The 22,725-nt window shown below is 40.9% G+C and overlaps 1 protein-coding gene across 2 annotated transcripts in view; it reads right to left on the bottom strand.

Annotated features, from left to right (window-relative positions):
• The window catches only part of EHMT1 (euchromatic histone lysine methyltransferase 1), a 197,062-nt gene that overhangs the window by 147,282 nt on the left and 27,055 nt on the right, over nucleotides 1-22,725 (bottom strand). Inside the window, exon 1 of one of the 2 annotated variants that reach the window (XM_046642635.1) lies at nucleotides 7,749-8,235. The exons of the other annotated variant lie outside the window; for it this stretch is intronic. Coding sequence (XP_046498591.1) covers nucleotides 7,749-7,823 — 75 coding nt within the window. The 5' untranslated portion in view covers nucleotides 7,824-8,235. Of the gene's footprint in view, nucleotides 1-7,748; nucleotides 8,236-22,725 lie in introns of those variants that run through there. 2 annotated transcript variants of the gene reach the window in all.

Below are 22,725 nucleotides of genomic sequence, written 5' to 3'. Positions count from 1 at the left end.
TTTAAATACCTGAATTTCACTCAGCCAAGAGCAAACAACGAATACACAAACTCAGACGAGACTAGAAGCTCCCATGTCAAAACACAGTGTCAACAGATCCACAGCCATTTACAAACCCACCTGCAGCTCACACAGAGCACGTAAGACAGTCCTGCCCCTGCCCAGCTCCCTCTCCCCAACCATACAAAGGAAAGAAAAGGCAGACTAAAGAGAAATGAATGCATATGCTAATAAAAATAAATATAACCACTCAGTATTAAGAAAATGCACTTAAAGCAACAAAGATACCATTTTCCACCTATCAGATTGGCAAAAAATTTTAAAGCCTGTTGACATGAGAATATGGATAAAGAGACAATTCTCACATATGCTGCTGGTGTAACAAAACTAATGAAACCTCTTTGGGGGCAACTTGGCAATATCTATAAAAATTTAAAAGATACATACCCCTTGGCAGAGCAATTCTAACTTTTACTTTATTCTAAGATATCCTTACAAAAGTCCTCCAAATCAAACCTAACAAAGACATTCACTCAGCCTTCTTTCTCGATTAGACAATCCAAGTATCCACCAAATAGTTACAGAAATTATTATATCCCTACAAAGAAATACTAAAAAGCTCTTGAGAAGTGTAAGAAACAGCTGCTGTGCTACTGTAGGAAAGCCATGGAGACAAGCCAAAGGTAAGGTACAGAATGGGGGGTCCGTAAGATCCCTATAAGAACACAGAAGTGCTAGCATGTGCATAAAAATCTTTTTGGAAGGAATTGTAATAAATTATTAATAGCATGACCTTTCTAAGTAAGATTAAGAGCAGAAAGGGAGGTAGAAAGTTACTCTGCAACATGCACCTTGTCTTACTATTTAACTTTGTTTCTTTCTCTTTCTTCCTTCTTTTCGATCTCAGGTATACTAAGAATTGTGACCAATCCCACTCTGGACTTGATGCACTCTCCCCACTGGACCATGCTTCTCTTCACTTAGTCAATTACTTTTTATTTTCACTTGAGGAAGAGTGGGCCTGAGCTAACATCTATGCCAATCTTCCTCTATTTTGTAGGTGGGATGCTGTCACAGCATGGCTTGATGAGTGGTATATAGGTCCACACCCGGGATCCGAACCTGCAAACCCCAGACCACCAAAGCAGAGTATGCGAACTTAACCACTACACCACCTGGCCAGCCCCCTCAATTACTTTTAATCATGTAATAAGGACCCATTAACCCACCAGCCACAACAAAACTAGGATCTTGACAATAAGCTATACCTAACCAGCCACACGATCTCTCTGCCTCTTCACAACCAAAGTAACTCTCAAAACAGAACCTGTGGGCTGCAGGTTCATGAAAAAAGTCCCTAAATTAATGGGCTAACAACAGATCCATCTACAGAAGGTACAAATAAACAACAAAACAAATCCAAAGGAAAAGGAAGGAAACAATTAAATGAGTGGAAATTTCTATTATAAATATAGATGAAAACTTCTAAACAAAGTATCAGCAACTTGAATTCAACAGTATAGAAAAACTACGAGGTACTATTGGGTGTTCCCAGGTATGCAGCTACGATTTAACTTAAGAAAATTTCATAAATGTAATTCACCACATTGATAGATTTTTTTAAAGATGTAGAAAAAGTTTTTGGTACTCAATATCCAAGCATGATTTTAAAAGTCAGAAAACTAGGGAATAGAAGAGGATTTTTGTTACTCTGATAGAGAGTATTAAAAAACTAATAAACATAATCCTAAATGGGGAAATATTGGAAGCATTCCCTTCAAAATCAAGAATGATCGTGAAAAGCAAATACAAACTAGACAGAGAATGATAAGCGCATATGTGGTAAATTGTTAATACTTGGGGCATCTAGGTAAAGGGCAGACGGAAATTCTGTGTATTACTTTTGCAAGATTTTCTAAGTTTTAAATTATCTCAAACTGGAAAGTTAATAAAATAATAAAAATAAATAAAACCAAGAACAAGGATGTCCACCAGTATCACTTCCATTCAACAATGTACTAGAAGTCCTAACCAGCACAATTAGACAACAAATTTGTGGCCTGAGGATCAAAAAGGAAGAGATAAAACTGTTATTTGCACATTACATGACCTACAAACTACTAGGAATAAGAGGAGAGCTTAGCAAGGTGACTGTACCTAAGGTGCAATCTTCAGCTAGATGCCTTGCTGTATACCAGCAGTGAACAACCAGACATGGTAATGAAAGAGAAGACAACGTTTACAACGGCATTAGAGAGAATCATCAGTTTTCTAGGAATAATCCCACAAAAGATGGCAAGACCTTTACAGGAAAAATACAATTCCATTGAGTTTTTTTTAAAAAAAACTAGATGAACAGAGAGAGAGAGACTATATTTGTGAATAGGAAGGCATAATACTGGGAAGACGTCAATTCTCATCATCTACAGATTCAATGCAATTATAATTAACATCCCAACAGCATTTTTCATGAAATTTGATGATTCTGAAGTTTATATTGAAGAATAAATGGTCAAAATTATCCAGAATGCTTCTGAAGTAGAGGAGGTTAGAGGAGAGGCTTGTCCTACCAGTTTCCAGGATTCATGATGAAACTATGTACTTAAGAAGCGTAGCAGAGACAAGCGGAGGAAAGGCATAAATCAAGAAAGAGATTCCACGTACACGTGAACTCTGGGATGTGGGTGCCAGATTTGTAAAGAAAGAAAGGCTTATTCAATGCCTAAATCTAGGAAAAAATGAATAAACATACGAAAAAAAGATGACATTGAATCTCTATTGACACCATTTATTTAAAAAAAAAATTTAAATACAAGAAAAAAGCCAACTCCAGAAGAAGTAAGGAATTAAACATCAAAAACAAAACTTAAGCTACGATTTCAAAACCTAAGTAAATATATTTTAGACTGCGAGATAAAGGTAGGTTTCTTAAAATGCAAAAACGATTAAGCGGAAATATAGGATATATAGGAAATACAGGAAAATATATTTACAATACACACACTAACAAAGAATTAGTATTAAGAATATACAAAGAACTGCAAAATAATAAGAAAAGCACAAAGCACCAAAAAATGGACAAATGGCATCTACAGACATTTCACAAAAAGGAAATACATTCAGCCAATAAAGACATGAGATATGTTCAGCATTATTAGAGATAAAGGAAATACCAATTAAGATGATAATGAGATGCCATTTTACACACATTCAAATGACCAAAAACAGCATTGACACTGGAAGGAGGATGTGGACACACGGTCTCCACACACTGCTGGTGAGAGTGTCCATCAACACACCATCTGGAAAAGGCTTTGCAATCTCCCTGAAGCTGAACATTTACACACCCAGTGACTCAGCAATGCCAGACCTAGGTTTACACTCAAGAAAGACAAGAGGACAGAAACGTTCCCAGCAGCATACACAATTTTTTAAAGGGGGGAATCCTGGAAACAACTGCAATGTCCCTCAATAGGACAGTGGATGAAACATTGGGGTGTTTTCACACAGTGAAAGATTAGAAAGGAGACAAAATAAATCAATTACAGCAACTTGTAATATGAATGAATCTCAGCATATCACATTAAGTAAAAAAGGAAATTCCAGAATATATTACTTATAGCATGATACTCTCTTTATCAAGTTAAAAACTATTAAAATAAAAATATGTACTTTTTAGAAATGCATGTACAATGAAACTGTGTAAAAAGAAGAGTATGAGGAACATAAGATTCAGGACGACTGAATCTTCCAAACAGATGCATATGTGCATGTCAGTGTACATTTTTTTAACGTGTCAACAGATGTTACCTGGGTGATGAAATTATGAGCCATTTTCTTTGTACTAATATTTATAAAAACTGCCACTTAAATATCTATATTTTTTGAATCACTTTGAGATTTCTTTTATGCAATCTTATTTATAAAAACCCACATGTCACTTTCTGAACATTCATTCAAATATTTATAATTAAAACGTTTGTTTTATGTGAAAAAAATCATATACTTTGTTTCAATTCAATGACAAACTTGTTAGGCCTCAATTTTCAAGAAAGTACTGGGACATTAAAATTTGTAAATGCTAAAAAGCACCATTAAGAAGGCTTTGTATTTAGAACTTGATAAAACCCTATGTTAGAAAAGTAAAACAATTTTTAGAGAAGAATGAAAAAAAGCCAGTTAAAAATATACATACTGGGGGGCTGGCCCCGTGGCCGAGAGGTTAAGTTCGCGCGCTCCGCAGCAGGCGGCCCAGTGTTTCGTTGGTTCGAATCCTGGGCGCGGACATGGCACTGCTCATCAAACCACGCTGAGGCTGCGTCCCACATGCCACAACTAGAAGGACCCACAACGAAGAATATACAACTATGTACCGGGGGGCTTTGGGGAGAAAAAGGAAAAAAATAAAATCTTTAAAAAAAAAAAAAATACGTACTGGATACTAACATTTATATGTAAAATTTGTAATATCATAATACACATCTACATATGCATATGCATGTAGAGATGCAGAAAAGTCTAGATGGAGTCAGTCCTATTCGAGAGTGAATCCCTACTAGAGGACAGGCATTGAGGCTGCAGCAGGCAAACAAGACACAGAAAGAGCCTGCCTTCAAAGTGCATATATTCTAAAGGGAAGAGGACAGGACATTGAAACCCCCCAAAAACATGAAAAAACAAAAGATAAGTTTAGATAAATAAGGCAAGGTAAAGGGACAGAGAAGCAGGGGGCAGCCACCTTAGATGCGATGCTCAGGAAAAGCGTCTCTGAACTAGAAGGCTGTGAGCATAAGGACAGGAAGAGCTCAGGTCAGGTAGAGGGGGCTGTGCATCCAGGGAGAGGCCATTCCAGTGGCCTTGAAGAACAGTGGTCTGCACTTTCTGATAGGCCCAGTGATGTGAATGGAGGGAGGGGAGCAACCTGAGAGTGTTTTTTGTTTGTTCTAGTGTTTAAGGATCCCTCTGGATTCCTGGTAGAGAATGAATCTTACCGGCAAGAGTGAGTAACCAGAATCCTGCAACGGTCCCAAGCCTGAGGGTGTACCCTGCATCAAGCCGAATGAAGGGGTCAGATTCCTGCTACATTCTCTCTAGACAGGTGGTTCTCAATCAGGAGCAATTTACCCCCTCAAGATATTTTTCAATGTCATGACGAGGTTGTGGGGGAGAGTGACTGGCATCTAGTGGGAAGAAACCAGGGATGCTGCTAAACATTCTACACTGCACAGGTAGCCCTACAACAAAGAATGGCCAGGGCCACACTGTTGATACCATAATGCACAGCTGAGAAACTTGCTCTAGACGCCGTCCTTGGTGACTCATGCCATCTCCTGGTTTAATTTACTCTATAGAATATGGAGACTTCCACATTTGTATTTCCAGCTCAGATCTCCTTCCACCTAAACATCTCCACTTCGATGACTATTAGATACCTTAACCTTAACACATCCTACACCATGTCACAAACCACACCTGATCCATTAGCAAACCTTTTGGCTCTAACTTCTAAATATTTCTATAATCTGATCACTTCTCAAGACATTGTCCTCAACTTCTCTCACTTCCCATGTGCACATGCAATTTATTTTTAAATCTTGCATGTTCCATCTTTAAAACAGATTCCGAGTCTGACGTTTTTTCTCACTGCCTTACCAAGCCACATCTCTGTCACCTGAACTATGCAGCAGCCTTTCATTGCATCTGCTTGCACCCTTGTTCCCTTCAGCCAATGGCCCCTATTCAAATATAAGTCAGGACTTTCCATCTCACCCAGAGAGGCCGACCTCTGACCTCTGAACCCTCACACCACTGCAGCAACGCAGGCCTCCCTGCTGGCTCTCCAAGACTGCAACGCCACCCACCTTCCCACACCCGTTTCTGTTTGCTCTTCCTTGTCTGCATCGTCTGCTGGGATACAAGCTCCTGTCCATTTGGCTCACTATGTCCCAGGAACAGCATGAGGAAGGCACCCTGTAAGCACCTGCTGACTGAGACTCTGGAGGCAGAGGACGTGCAGACCACGTGGGAACAGTGACCAGAGGCCCAGCAGGGCCCCTTCCTACTCCCCCTGCCTAACAGTGTGATTCCAGCCCATCCTCTGGGCCCAGCCTGGGGCTAAGGCAGTCACAAAAAGCAAAGTCCAGTCTGAGTACGCCCCTACAGATAAGCACAGGGAGGACATATTAAAGGGAAATTTCAAAACAAGTATAACCACCTTAACTCAAAAATTTTCATTTCCTTCCAGTTTCTCTTCATACGTATAAATTTTACATGACTGTGAGCTGTATCAATAACTTTTCCTTTAAACATTCCATTGTGTCTCTACAGCCTTCCCAATTACATTAACAGCAATATAATATTCCATCAAGTTGCTATACCATAAAGCATTTAAGCATTTTCGTATCACTGATCATCTGTGATTTTTCAATTCATCATGACTTTACAAAACACTATTAACATCTTCATAAGTGATAATTACTATGAACTCATCCATTCATTATTCAACAATATTGAATATTCAACACCACCTAATACATGCAAAGCAGTGTCCTCTCTTTAGGTAAAGCCCCATAAATAAGATTCCTGGGTCCGCGGCTAACAATAGTTTTTGGTCTTTTTCACCAGCCTCCCGTGCCAAGGTGGCCAGCCCAGTGCTCAAAAAATTAACGCTAGTTCCTTCAGGCTGCATTCCCTCACACCGAGGGTCCCTGACACCTTCTTCTGTGCCCTCCCCCCTACCAGCTTGTATGAACCATCATCGTCACCATCCAATTCAGATGCATCCCGCCACCCAGCCAAGACTCTGACCACCCTGTGGGCTCAGCCCCATGTGCACATTCCCTACACTTTCCAACTACAAAAACATCTCCTGGTGAGTGTCCATCCAACAACTGTATTTAAAAGAATACCTAGCACAATCTCTATCAGAATCTCAGATGACTTCTTTGTAGAAATTCCCAGGCTCACTCTACAATTCAGATGGAAACTTAAGAGACTCAGAATAACCAAAATAACCTTGAAAAAGAACAAAGTTGAAGAACTCACACTTCCCCATTTCAAAACTTACTACAAAGCTACAGTAATCAAGATAACGTGGTACTGGCATAAAGACAGTTATCTGATCAATGGAACATAACAGAGTCCAGGAAAATAAACTCATATATCTATGGTCAACTGATTTTCAACAAAGACACCAAAACCATTCAATAGTGAAACAAGAGTCTTTTCAACAAATGGTGCTAGGACAACTGGACAGCAACATGCAAAAGGATCGAGTTGGACCCCTATCTGACACCACATACAAAAATTACTTAAAATGGATCAAAGATCTAAATATAAGAGGTAAAAAAATACTCTCAGAAGAAGACATAGGCATAAATCTTCATGACCTAGGATTTGGCAATTGCTTCTTACATGACACCAAAACCATAAGCAATAAAATAAAAATAAACTGGACTGTACAAAAATTAAAAATGTTTGTGCTTTAAAGAATACTATCAAGAAAGTGAAAACACAATCCACAAAAAGGGAAAAAATATTTACAAGTCATATATCTGATAAGGAACCTGCATCTATAATATATAAGAAACACACACAATTCAATAAAACATTTTAAAATGGGAAAAGGATCGGAATAGAAATTTCTCCAACATGAAAATGACCTACAAGCACAAGAAAAAATGTTCAACATCATTAGCCATTAAGGAAATGCAAATCAAAACCACAATGAGATAGCACTTCACACTCACTGGGATGACTATAATCAAAAGATGTGCCATGACAAGTGCTGGTGATGGTACAGCGAAATTGGAGCCCCCGTCCATTGTTGATGGGAATGTAAAACAGTGCAGTCACTGTGGAAGACATTTTGGCAGTTCTTCAAACGGCTCGCTCTTCTTGAGACAACTGTGGATTCACATAAAGTAAGATATAACACAGAGAGGCCCTGGGACACTTTGCCCAGTGTCTTAGTTTCCCAGGGTTGCCGTAACAAAACACCACAAACTGGATGGCTTACAACAAAATAAGCTTGTCTTATCTTTTCACAGTTCTGGAGGCAGGAAGTCCAAAATCAAGGTGCTGGCAGGGCCATGCTCCCTGTGAAGGCTCTAGGAAAGAATCACTCCTTGCCTCCTCTGGCTTCTGGTGGCTGTGGCAATCCTTAACACTCCTCGGCTTACAGATGCAGTGCTCCAATCTCTGCCTCTGTTGTCACATGTCCTTCTTTCCTGTGTCTCTGTCCTCTCCTCTTCTTATACGGACACCAGTGACTGGATTGAGGACCCAACCTAAATCCAAGATGATTTCATCTCCAGATCCCCAATAAATTACATCAGCAGAGATCCCATGTCCAAATAAGGTTACATTCCAGGGTTCCAGATGAACACGAATTTGGGAGGATGATATTCAATCTATCAATATCCAGTTTTTCCCAATGGTAACATTTTGCAAAACTATAGTATAATATCATAACCAGGATACTGAACTGACATGGATGCTGTTGATCCAAAAAGCCTCAAAGTGAGCTCATTCAGGAACAGCCAAAAGAATCCCAATTCAGGATGTACCTGCTACTTACACCACAGGCAAATCCAGAGAACACAGGAGGGAGCTGCCTTTATAGAAAAAAGGAGAAGAGTGAGGGGCTGCTCTAAAGGAAAGTCCATTAGGGGAGAGGAACACATCAGGGCAGGAACGTCTCTTCATTGGCTGGGCTGCAGCATTTCTGATTGGCTGGGCTGCAGAGTTGCTGATTGGCTGTGCTGCAGCATTTCTGATTGGCTGGGCTGCGGAGTTGCTGATTGGCTGTGCTGCAGCATTTCTGATTGGCTGGGCTGTGGAGTTGCTGATTGGCTGTGCTGCAGCATTTCTGATTGGCTGGGCTGTTGCCCCGTAGGAGAGAAGTCTTCCCTCAGTAGTAAAGTAGTACTTCCTGGCCGAGATGCAAGTGGTGAGATAAATGAGATGTTCTGAGGCCACAGCCAACGGGATTTTCTGATGGACTGACTGAATGTGAGATGTGAGAAAAAGAGTAGAATATGAATTCCTTGCCAGCATTTTTACAAGGATAAAGGTAAATTTTTATATTACTTTGGGAGAACTAACATCTTTATGATGTCCAAGAACAATCAGTGTCTTTCCACGGTTCAGGTCTTTTGTTTCAGGAGTGTTTTACACTATTCATCATATAGGTTTTGCACATTATTAAACTCATTTCAGAGTATTCTTTATCTTTTGTGTTGTTGTTGTAAACGCAGTTACTGTTTTGTAGATACAAAGCCGATTGATTTTTATAAGACAATTTTACATCCAGTTCCTTAACTGAGTGATTTCATTGTCTGCATTTTAACACTGACTCGCAGGTTCTCCAGGTATCTTATCTCACTTGCAAATAGTTTTACTACCTATTTTCTAATTCTTTTGTCTTTAATAGTTCTCTTGTCTGTTAAATTGCTTAACTCCACCAATAAAATGTTAGAGATTAGTGGAGATGAAAAGCAGTCTAACTTTGTTACAGACATTGGTGGAAATGCCTCCAGGGTTTCCCCCCCGAGAGAGAGAGAGAGAGAGAGAGAGAGAGAGAGAGAGAGAGAGAGAGAGAGAGAGAGAGACAGGTAGAGAAAGAAAGGCAGGGAGGAAGAAGAGAGGAGTAAGATAGATGGGTAGGATGGATATGTAAGACAGACTGAAAGCTTGGAAGAAGATCTGGCCTCAGCTGAATCTTGAGACAACTGCAGCCACAGTGACATCCTGACTGGAACCTTCTTTAAGAGACTCTGACCGAGAGGGCCCAGCCTGGGGTTCTGACCACAGAAACCATGAGGTAATAAATGTCTGTTGTTTGTTAAGTTGTTAAATTTCAGGGAATTTATTACACAGCAACAGATAAAATATACAAAAGTATATTTTAGCAAGCTATGTGTTCCTAGGAAAGTCTCCATTTCATCTAGGTTTTCACATTTATTTGCCAAGAACTGTACAAAATAGTCTCTTAAATTTTGTTATTCCACAAAGCAAGAAGGTACTCAGTGACTAATGGGGACAGGTCAAACAGACAGAATTTTGCTTGAAGGACTCCAATTAGCCAAATTTGGGATAACTAGAGCATCAAAAAGAAAAATGGTGAAACCAGGTCGTAACACATTTAATAAATAATAATTCATTCTATAGTAATACCAAAAAAGTGAAGGGGAAAAAGGGCAAAAGAAAGTTCTTTAAAGAAGAGTGTCAGGGGCCGGCCCAATGGTGCAGTGGTTAAGTTCACACGTTCCGCTTCTCAGTGGTCCAGGGTTCACTGGTTCGGATCCCGGGTGTGGACATGGCACTGCTTGGCACGCCACGCTGTGGTAGGCGTCCCACATATAAAGGAGAGGAAGATGGGCACGGGTGTTAGCTCAGGGCCAGGCTTCCTCAGCAAAAAAGAGAAGGACTGGCAGTAGTTAGCTCAGGGCTAATCTTCCTCAAAAAAAAAAAAAAAGAAGAAGAAGAGAGTCAGCTAATAAATGAGAAGGAATGACAGAATTAGTTTATTGATTATAAAGTGGGAAAGGCACCTGCACAATGGAAAGATCTAGCAGACACCATCTTAACCAGCTGACCCAACTGTGGCTCAAAAATATTGGGACAAACTGACAAGTGACTCCTGATGTAATGAAAAAGCCCACAAGACGACCTGCATAGTATCCTTGTCAAAATTGCTTAAGCTGACTCTAATCATGAAGAAACAAAGCAGAGAGATCCAGATTGCAGGTCACTTTACAGAGCAAATGGCCTAGACTCTTCAAAAATGTCTGTGTCGTGAAAGATTTAATGGGCAGAGGGGCTGGGGCCCTGTTCTAGACTACAGAGGATGAAAGGAACAGGTCAATCAAATGCTACGTGTTACTTGTGACTTATTTTTAAGTCAATAAAGGACACAGGGAAATCTGAACTTGAACAATATACTCTATTGTATAGATTGTTAACAGTACTGTATCAATATTAAATTTCCTAGATTTAGTTACTGTGCTGGTTATGTGAGAATTTCCTTGTTCTTAGGAGACAGACACTGAAAAACTTAAGAGTGAACGGTCATGACATCTCCAACTTACTCTCTAATGGTTCATTAATATCCTAACAACACATCACAGAGAGAGAGAAGCATGAATAAAGTAACTGATGAATCTAGGTGAAGGGTATATGAATGCTCACTGAATATTCTTTGACATTTTGCAAAGGTGTGAAATTTTTCAAAATAAGTTGGTAAAAAATCTTTAGAGTTACTACTATGACGTACAATTTAATTTTCAGCTTTTCATCATCCAAGTTTACATTCAGAACTTTAAGTTACTTTCTTGTTAAAAAAGCTAAAGTAAATAATGAAATACTTCACTGTGAAAAAAGATTACCTTCGTTTTTAATCAACAGATTCAGCAGGTCAGCTGATAAAGGCTGAAAAGCTAACAACAAACAAACCAGATTAAGTCCTCTTATAGAAACTACTACAACAGAACTGTCAGCACGGAAATTTCTCAATTAGTCCCATTTCTGCAAACAGCCTTCAGGACACAGTCTCTAACCAACAAGCAAAACAAGTCAAGGAATCTAATAAAAGACTCATAGGGCCAAAATGGTCACTGCAAAGTCCAAGAACAAAATCCCACGGGACAGCCCTCAGGTCTTCACAAGCACCAGATGGTCTCGTCAACCCACAACTTTACCAGGCATGGAGACTTGGTTTCCCAGCACACAGCAAATACAAAGGGGGAGAGCTGCTAAGAAAAGAAAGCAGGAGAGGAGGGTGCGTCCACATACACTCCTGGAGGCATGGGCAAAGAGCCCTCCAGGCAGAGGCAGAGTGCAGGCCGGTTCATCTGAAAACAGCCAGGAGGCCACCGAGCCTGGAGGGCAGCAAGACCAGGGAAGTAGCAGGAAAAGACGGTAGTGAGCCCAGGGCCAGATGCCACCCAAGGCCTGTCGGCCATGGTGAAGAGCTGGGAAGCTACAGGGAGTCTGCACGCAGCACGGAAACACTTCACAGACGCCCAGGCTCCTGGCAGAGCACAGGGGCCATGGTGAAGCAGGGAGAAGAGGCAGGTTTCGTCCCCAGCGACAACCCTGGTGGAGGACGTACTCTAAAGGTAGAGCCAAGAACATCTCCTGAGGAACACATTCTACAGACGGTGCTGCCACTGCAGGACGAGTGGCCACAGGAAGCAGGCTCAGAGGTCAAGTGAGAGCACAGGTTTCACACTGGCTTGAAGGTGGCCAACAGCCCTCCAAGCAGTCAATCCATCCCTAAACCTGGAGGCCAGGCAAAGGTGAGGCTGAGGTCAACACAGCACTGGCTAAGGTCACACAGAATAAGGACTCACAGAACAGGGGGAGCAAGACAGGGCCCTGGGGCGCTTCAGTATCTACAAGTCAGGCTCAAGAGGAGGGTTCTGCAAACAACACAGAGAAGAAAGGCCCAATGAGGTAGGAAATCACTCCTTTTTTCCTGAATTACTATGTCAAATGCTGTCGAAAGGTCTAGTAAGGAGGCTAAAAACTACCCAGTGGATTTGGCAACACCAAAGACAAGGGGAAAGGGCAGGCTTCGCAAGTCCTGGACACAGCAAAGGTAGAAGGAGGTCTCAGTAACTGGGATTCAATTTACAGAAAAGTAAGGAAGCATGCGAACAAAAACACCCCACGTTTTCAAAGCCAGGCTGAGAGAATGTTCAAGTAGAAAAGCAGCTAAGACATCTGACGCTCCAGCCATCTCTATGCTCAAGAGGTCAGTGGCAAAGCTGGACCAAGACTCAGACCTCCAGCTAAGCCAGAGCTCCTTCCCACACACACCTTGCAGGGCTGCCGACACAAAGACAAGAGAACTGCAACATGAGCCCACAACTGCTCTGGTTTCTGGCGGCTCTGACCCACACATGTACATCTACACTCAAGCTCCAAGTCTGGGCAGCCCTACGAGCCTGCTTTCCAGCGGCTGACTAGTCTTTCTACGCCCTCACTTCTCTCATCCACAAAGTGGGAGCATTCCTCCAGCCTTTCATTCAGTCCTCTTCCTCCTTAGCCTCTTTTAAGGATAATTAATCTCTCATCTTCTCTGCTAAATTACAGGATTCTCATCCTAGATGGCCCAAAGTTAACACAAAATAGAAATGCTCTTCAGGCAAGGGCAGCACTGTCCAATAGAATACACAGTATGAGCCACAAGTGTAATTTTAAATTTTCCAGCAGACACATTATAAAAGGAGAAATAGGAGTAATTAATTTTAATAAATTTTATTTAACCCGATACATGTCCAAAATATTATCATTTCAACATGTAAGCAATATAAAATAATTAGCACCAAAAAAATAATACCAAATATCTCAGTAAGTTTCTGAAATTTTCAGACTTCAAGCACATCTCAGTTTGGTGTGGCCATATTTGAAGTGTTCAAAAACCACAGGGGCTGTGGCCAGCCTGCTGGAGACGGCAGCCACCTCTCCACTCCAGTCTGCACATGTGCAGAAGCCAACCTTTCTCCAAGATTCCATTTGGAATCCTGAGCAAAGACCCCTGGGGTCTCAGTCTGCAGCAGGAATGAACACACAGGAAGCCTTCCTTTAACCACCCCAAGTGGTTAAGCATCTCCTCTTTGCTGCTTCTGTAACACTTTGTTTACTTCTCTTAATAACACTTATTAAACTGTGTAACTGCATGTCCTCAAAACTAGAACACAAGGACCTCCATAAAGACAGGCACCACATGTTTCTCATCCGGCTCCCAGTTTGGAACCTGACACACGGAAGTCATTATAAGTTTGTTACAAAAATGAACAAACGAATGAATAAATAGTTCCTGTCTACACTCGGAAGCCAGTTAATTACAAAAGGATTCACCCTAGGCAACAACCAAAAGAGAAAATCCATAAGCCAATTCTGGTTCCATCCCCTTGTACATTAAGTTATACGGCATCTGTAGATCACTTAACATGCCAGGTAATAGTCAAGGTGTTGGGATACTAATAACAGCGAAAGCTCCACCTTCAAAGACTTTACAGTCTAGTCATTGAGACAATAATAAAAATATCTATATATAAAGAAATGAGTAATTAAAACACAAGTATTCTGACATCTCCATCAGAGGTCAGCAAACCATGGCCCACCACCTGTTTCTGTACAGCCAGAAAGCCAAGGATGATTCCATGTTTTTAAATACATGTAAAATTCATCTGAATTTCGAGTCCAGTAGCCATACCGCCAGCAGCACACAGCCAGGTTCACCTGTCCACGCATGGTCTGTGATCTGCTTTCGTGCTACAAACAAAGCCAGGCAAACACACCTGCACCGAGTGCCGCCTTATCACCACACTGCACTGGACCTTCTGTTGCTGTAACCAGTGCACAGCCGTGACTTAAAAACAAGAGAAGAGAACAGTGGACTCTGAATACTTAATGAGGTGCCTTTAATCCACGGATTACTGCATTAATGACTAAGACGGCAAAGCACTGTGTTTATCATGCAAAGCACTTTAGCTAGGGTAAAAGATGACAATATACATCAATATTACGACAAAGCACTCATCACAAAGTTCACAACTCACAGAAAAACAAAAATCAGAAAATTCCAAGAAGCTCAACAAACTCCAAGTAACATAAACTCAAAAAGATCTTTACCTAAACACATAATCTAACTGCTGAAAGCTAAAGGCAGAGGATGCTGTGGGTTTTTTTGAGGAAGGTTAGCCCTGAGCTAACTACTGCCAGTCCTCCTCTTTTTGCTGAGGAAGCCTGGCCCTGAGCTAACATCCATGCCCATCTTCTTCTCCTTTATATGTGGGACGCCTACCACAGCATGGCATGCCAAGCGGTGACATGTCTGCACCCGGGATCCGAACCGGCGAAGCCCGGGCCACCAAGAAGTGGAACGTGCAAACTTAACCGCTGTGCCACCAGGCCGGCCCCCGAGGATCTTTAATGCAGCAAGAGAAACAACTTTTCATGTACAAGAGACCCTCAATAAGATTAACAACCAATTTCTCACCAGAAACCATGAGGGCCAGAAGGCACTGGGATGGCACACAAAGTGTTACAAGAAAAAGACTGTTAACCAAGAATTCTATATACATCAAAATATCTTCATAAATGAAGGAGAAATTAAAACATTCCCAGATAAACAAAAGAGAGAATTTGTCACTGGCACACCTACCCTACAAGAAATATTAAGGAAATCCTTTAGACTAAATGAAAGGACACTAGACAGTAACTCAAATCCACGTGAAGAGATACACAACACCAAATAAAAGGCACTGCACAGGTAAATATAAAAAACAACGTAAATATATTTTTAGTTGTAACTCTTTTCTACACTTATACGATTTTCACAAGACCACCTAAAGCAACAATCGTCACTATGTGCAGACAAGAATACAACACACGAAGATAGAATTTGTATGACAATAACAACACAAGAAGGAGAAAAGAAATGGAAGTACATAGAAGCCAACTTTTTTCACACTATTTTTTTTTTTTTTTTTGAGGAAGATTAGCCCTGAGCTAACATCTGCCACCCATCTTCCTCTTTTTTGCCAAGGTAGATGGGCCCTGAGTTAACATCTTCCTCCACTTTATATGTGGGACACCTGGCACAGCATGGCTTGACAAGTGGTCTGTAGGTCTGCACCTGAGATGTGAACTGGCGAACCCCAGGACACCAAAACGGAATGTGTGAAAGTAACCGTTGTGTCACTGAGCCTGTTCCTGCACACTATTTTAATAAAACTGGCATTAATACAAGCTAGACTGTTATAAACTAAAATATTAAATGGTAATCCGCAGGGAAACAAATAAAAAGTATAATCAAACAACAAGGGAATTAAAAGGTACATTAGAAAATATCTACTTAACACAAAAGAAGAAAGTAAAACAGGAAGAGAGAAACAAAAAGACATAAGACATGGAAAACAAACACCAAACTAAAAATGTAAATCCTATCTTTCAGGAATTATGTTAAATTTAAATGGATTAACTGTTCCAATTAAGAAGCAGACACTGAATAAATGAATAAAAGAATATGATCAAAATGCATGTTGTGTACAAGAGACACACCTTAGACTAAAAGACACAAAGAGATTAACAGCCAGAAAAAGATATACAATGCAAAGGGAAACCATAAGAGAAATAGCTATACTGATATCAGACAAAACAGACTTTAAAACATGAAACATGACTAAAGACAAAAAAGGGATATTTCACAATGATAAAAGGGTCAAAATAACAGGCAGACATAACAACTATGAATATGCACAACTAACAACAGAGCCTCAAAATACATGAAGCAAAAAATGGCAAAAGTGAAAGGGAAAGAAAAACTTGACAATAGTTGAAAAAAACCACTACAAAGAAAATGAGTAAGGTTAATGAAGACTCAGTACCACAGGGCAACTCTATCAGACCCAGAGGAAACAGACCACCCAACAGCAGCACAGTACACGTGGTTCTGTGCAGGGGCTCCTGCAACACTCTCCCAGACAGAACATAGTCTGAGTCATGGAAAAACATTTAACGAACGGAAATTAAACAGATCAGGTCCTGGGACCATAATGGCATTATTTTAAAAATCAACAACACAGGGAAATCTAGGAAATACCGAAACACTTACAAATTAAACAACATACTTCTAAATAAGCTAAGGATCAAAAAAATCAGAAGAGCAAATAGAAAGTATTTTGAACTGAAAAAAATATGAAAACACAACATATCAAAATTTATAAGATGCATTCAGCATCATGGCAGAGTGAGCGCTTCCCTCAGACTCTCCCCGCTAAGATACATTAGAAAGGACATTCATAAACCAACAGAGGACAGTCACACAACACAAAAGTCGTCTGAGAGACGCACACAGCCATGTCTGAAGGAGGAGGTGCTGGACTCCCCAGACGAAGTGGAAGGAGGTAAGGGGATCTCCTCTCCCTCCCCCAACGTCAGCAAAACAGGGGGCGGTACTGTGCGCGGCTCTGAGAGGAGGGTGGTGGGGCGGCCCTCTGCAGGAACACATTCGCTCTCCAAGCTCCCTCTCAAGCCATGGGAAAGGCCCACACCGAGGCAGCAAAGCTATTGTGGGGTGCTCTTCATCAAGCCAGCACCCCAGGAGAGCAGATAAAGAGGGCAGAGAGAGAACGACACCAGGATCACACAGTCCAAAGACAACAAACCCCTCCCACTGCCTGGCGCTCCGGCTCGGCCAGTTGTCCAGAGTGCCCACAAAGATGTCAGAAAAGCAACAGCCATAAGCCAGTGAGCCAGATGTCACGGTAGGCTCAGAGTACACAGCTCTTGACCCCTACCCACTGTCGGCAGGCAGAAGCTACAATCAAATGCTATCACTATGCGGAGGCACAAATCCACACCATCAAACAGTATGAAGAAATATACTAATACTCCAGAACAGAAGGAAAATGACAAGCACCCAGAAATCAATACTGAAGGCACAGAAATTTATAATCTAAACGACAGAGAATTCAAAATAGCTATCATAAAAAAACTCAACGAGTTACAAGAAAATACAGATAAGAGAGTTCAACGAAATCAGGAACTTCTTCACAAAAGAGATGGAAACTATAAAGCAAAACCAAGCAGAAATGTTGGAGATGAAAAACACAATATATGTGCTAAAAAAACATCTGGACTCTCTGAATAACAGACTGGTGTTATGGACAAGAGAATCAGCAGTCTGGAGGACAGATAGATAGAAATGCTAAGACTGAAAAGAAACAAAAAAGCTCTCTGGGAAATATCTGACTCAATTAGGAAATGCAACATAAGGATTCTAAGCATTCCAGAGGAAGAAGAGAAGGAGAATGGAGCAGAAAGCTTGTTCAAAGAAATAATAGCTGAGAACTTCCCAAACCTGGGGAAGGAGTTGGAAATCCATGAAGAAGAAGCCAAAAGATCTCCTAATTACATCAACGTAAAAAGACCAACTCCAAGGCATACAGTAGTAAAGCTGGCAAAAGTCAATGACAAAGAAAAAACATTAAGGGCAGCAAGGCAGAAGACAGTAACCTACAAAGGAACCCCTGTCAGGGTTTCAGCAGGTTTCTCAGCAGAAACTTTACAGGCTAGGAGAGAGTGGAACGACATATTCAAATCTATGAAGAACAAAAACTTTCAGCCAAGAATACTCTATCCAGAGAAAATATCCTTCAGATATGATGGAGAAATAAAAACTTTCCCAGATAAACAAAAGCTAAGGGAGTTCGTAGCCACAAGACCCCCCCCCCCCCCGCCCCCGCCGCAAGAAGTACTCAGGAAGGCCCTCATACCTGAAAAAAAAGAAAGGGCTTACAAAGCCTTGAGCAAGGAGATAAAGAGGTAGACAAAATCAGAAAATTGCAGCTATCAGAATACAGATAAAGGGAAGGAAAACACCAGAAGTAAACATAATCTCATCATCGTAACCACAAACTCACAACACAAGATGGAATAAGTCGTGACAATAACAACTTAAGAGGGGAAGAGGGAAGGCATGGAATCAGCTTAATCCAAGGAAATAAGAGGATATCAGAAAATGGACTATCTCATCTACGAGATTTTTTTTTTTACAAACCTCATGGTAATTACTAAACAAATAATCAGAAAAGAGACGCAAATGATAAATAAAGAGAAAATTAAGAAAACCATCATGGAGAACTACTAAACTGAATTGGTGTATACTTGGGAATACTTGGGAATACAGAATACTTGGGACAAGAAAAAAGGGAAATACAGACTAACCAGAAAACAAGCAATAAAGTGGCAGCATTAAGCTCTCATATATCAATAATCACACTAAATATCAATGGATTGAATTCTCCAATCAAAAGACACAGAGTGGAGGGATGGACTAAAAAACAAGACCCAACAACATGCTCCCTCCAGGAAACACACCTCAGCTCTAAAGATAAACACAGGCTCAGAGTGAAGGCATGGAAGACGATACTCCAAGCTAATGGCAAACAAAAGAAAGCAGGTGCTGCCATCAGACAAAGTAGACGTCAAGAGAAAACGGGCAATGAGAGACAAAGCGGGGCAGTACGTAATCATAAAAGGGACATTCCACCAGGAAGCCATAACACTTATAAATATATATGCACCCAACACAGAAGCACCGAAGTACATACAGCAACTGTGATCAAACCTCAAAGGAGATATTGACAACAAACACCACAACAATAGTAGAGGACCTTGACACTTCAGTTACATTGATGGATAGATCATCCAGACAAAAGTCAACAGGAAATAGTGGACTCAAATGAAAACCTAGACCAGATGGACTTAATAGATATACACAGAACACGCCATCCAAAAAAGCAGACCACATTCTTTGAAGGGCACATGGAACATTTTCAAGTTTGCACCATATGTTGGGACACAAGGCAAGCCTCAATAAACTTAAGAAGACTGAAATCATATCAAGTACCTTTTCTGACCACGATGCTATGCAAGTAGAAATCAACTATAAGAATAAATCTGGGGTTGGGGCTGGCCCCGTGGCCGAGTGGTTAAGTTCGCGCACTCCGTTGCAGGCGGCCAGTGTTTCGTTGGTTCGAATCCTGGGCGCGGACATGGCACTGCTCATCAAACCACGCTGAGGCAGCGTCCCACATGCCACAACTAGAAGGATCCACAACTAAAATATACAACTATGTACCGGGGGGCTTTGGGGAAAAAAAGGAAAAAATAAAATCTTTAAAAAAAAAAAAAAAAGAATAAATCTGGGAAAGTGACAAATATGTGGAGACTAAACAACATGCTACTGAACAACCAGTGGATCATAAAAGAAATTAAAGCAGTTGGGGCCGGCCCAGTGGCTCAGCAGTTAAGTGCGCACGTTCCACTTCAGCAGCCCAGAGTTCACCGGTTTGTAGCCCAGGTGCAGACATGGCACTGCTTGGCAAGCCACACTGTGGTAGGCATCCCACATATAAAGTAGAGGAAGATGGGCACAGATCTTAGCTCAGGGCCAGTCTTCCTCAGCAAGAAAAAAAAAGAGGAAGATTGGCAGATGTTAGCTCAGGGCTAGTCTTCTCAAAAAAAAGAAATTAAAGCAGAAATCAAACAATATCTGGAGACGTGGGGCAGCCTCATGGCTGAGTGGTTAAGTTTGCACACTCTGCTTTGGTGGCCTAGGGTTTCACTGGTTCAGATCCTCGGCACGGACCTAGCACCGCTCATCAAGACATGCTAAGGCCGCATCCCATAAAGCAGAGCCAGAAGGACCTACAACTATGTGCTGGGGTGCTTTAGGGAGAAGGAGAAGAAGAAAAAAAAGAAGACTGACAACAGATGTTAGCTCAGTTGCCAATCTTAAAAAAAAGCAATCCGGGGGGCTGGCCCGGTGGCCGAGTGGTTAAGTTCGTGCACTCCGCTTCAGGCAGCCCAGTGTTTCGTTGGTTCGAATCCTGGGCGTGGACATGGCACTGCTCATCAAACCACCTGAGGCAGTGTCCAACATGCCACAACTAGAAGGACCCACAACGAAGAATATACAACTATGTACCGGGAGGCTTTGGGGAGAAAAAGGAAAAAAATAAAATCTTTAAAAAAAAAAAGCAGTCTGTAGGGGCTGGCCCCATGGCCAAGTGGTTCAGTTCACGCACTCTGCTTTGGCGGTCCGGGGTTTCACCAGTGCGAATCCCGGGCGCAGACCTAGCACCGCTCATCAGGCCATGCTGAGGCAGCGTCCCACATACCACAACTAGAAGGACCCACAACTAAAATATATACAGCTATGTACTGGGGAGCTTTGGGGAGAAGAAGGAAAAATAAAATCTTAAAAAAAAAAAAATCTGGAGACAAATGAAAATGAATATACACCATACCAACTCCTGTGGCATGCAGTAAAAGTGGTCCTAAGAAGGGAAATTCATAGCAGTACAGGCCCACCTTAACAAACAAGAAAAATCTCAAATAAGCAATGTTAAACTACACCTAACAGAATCAGAAAAAGAATAAACAAAGCATGAAGTCAGTAGAAGGAGGGAAATCATAAAAATTAGAGCAGACAGAAATGAAACAAACAAAAATAGTAGAAAGGATCAATGAAACAAAGAGCTGCTTCATTGAGAAGATAAACAAGATAGAGGAACCCTTAGCCAAACTCACTAAAAAAAAGACAGAGAAGGCCCACATAAATAAAATTAGAAATGAATAAGGAGATACCACTGAAATACAAAGGATTCTAAGAGAACACTATGAAAAACTACATGCCAACTAAGTGGACAACCTAGAAGAAATGGATAAATTCTTAGACTCATACAACCTCCTACCACTGAACCAAGGAGAAAGAGAGAATCTGAATGACCAAGCACAAGTAAAGAGTTTGAAACAGCAAGCAAAAACCTCCCCAAAAAATAAAAGTCCAGGACCAGAAGGCTTCTCTGGAAAATTCTACCAAACATTCAAAGAAGTCCTTCTCAAACTATTCCAAAAGTCAAGGAAGACGGAACACTTCCTAACACATTCTACGAGGCCACCATCACCCTGATCCCAAAGCCAGACAGGGACAAGACAAAGCAGGAAAATTACAGGCCAATATCGCTGATGAATATAGACACAAAAATCCTCAAAATATTGGCAAACCAAATCAGCAATACATTAAAAAGATCATACACCATGATCAAGTGGGATTTATACCAGGGACACAGGAATGGTTCAGCATCAACAAATCAATCAATGTGATACACCACATTAACAAAATGAGGAATAATAACCACATGATCATCTCAATAGATGCAGAGAAAGAACCCGACATGTTCCAACATCCATTTATGATAAAAACTCTCAACAAAATGGGTATAGAAGGAAAGTACCTCAACATAATAAAAGACCTATATGAGAAACTGACAGCCAACATCAGAGTCAACAGGGAAAAAGTGAACGCCATCCCTCTGAGAACAGGAACAAGACAAGGATGCCCACTCTTGCCACTCTTATTCAATATAGTACTGGAGGTTTTGGTCAGAGGAACTAGGCAAAAAAATAAGTAAATGAATCCAAATAGGCAATGAAGAAGTGAAACTGTTGCTGTTTGCTGATGACATGATTTTATATATTGAAAACCCTAAAGAATCCATCAGAAAACTATTAGAAATAATCAACAACTACAGCAAAGCTGCAGTGTCCAAAATCAACTCACAAAAAGTAGTTGCATTTCTATACTGTAATAATGAACTAACACAAAGAGAACTCAAGAATGCAAACCCATTTACAATCGCGGCAAAAAGAATACAATATCTAGGGATAAATTTAACCAAGGAGGTAAAAGACCCATACATTGAAAACTATAAGACATTATTGAAAGAAACTGATGATGACATAAAGAGATGGAAGGATACTCCATGCACATGGACTGGAAAAATAAACATAGTTAAAATGTCCATACTACCTAAAGCAATCTACAGATTCAATGCAATTCCAATCAGAATCCCAATGACATTCTTCACGGAATCCTAAAATTCCTATGGGGCAACAAAAGACCCCAAATAGCTAAAGCACTCCTGAGAAAAAAGAACAAAACTGGAGGCATCACAATCCCTGACTTCAAAATACACGACAAAGCTATAGTAACCAAAACACCATGGTACTGGTACAAAAACAGGCACACAGATCAACGGAACAGAATTGAAAGCCCAGAAATAAAACCACACATCTACAGACAGCTAATCTTCAATAAAGGAGCTAAGAACATAAAATGGCCAAAGGAAAGTCTCTTGAACA

This window comes from Equus quagga, chromosome 1 (assembly GCF_021613505.1).
Source record: "Equus quagga isolate Etosha38 chromosome 1, UCLA_HA_Equagga_1.0, whole genome shotgun sequence".
Classification (NCBI taxonomy): domain Eukaryota; kingdom Metazoa; phylum Chordata; class Mammalia; order Perissodactyla; family Equidae; genus Equus; species Equus quagga.
The sequence above is the reverse complement of the archived record's forward strand: the minus strand, read 5'-3'. Positions and strand labels throughout refer to the sequence as shown.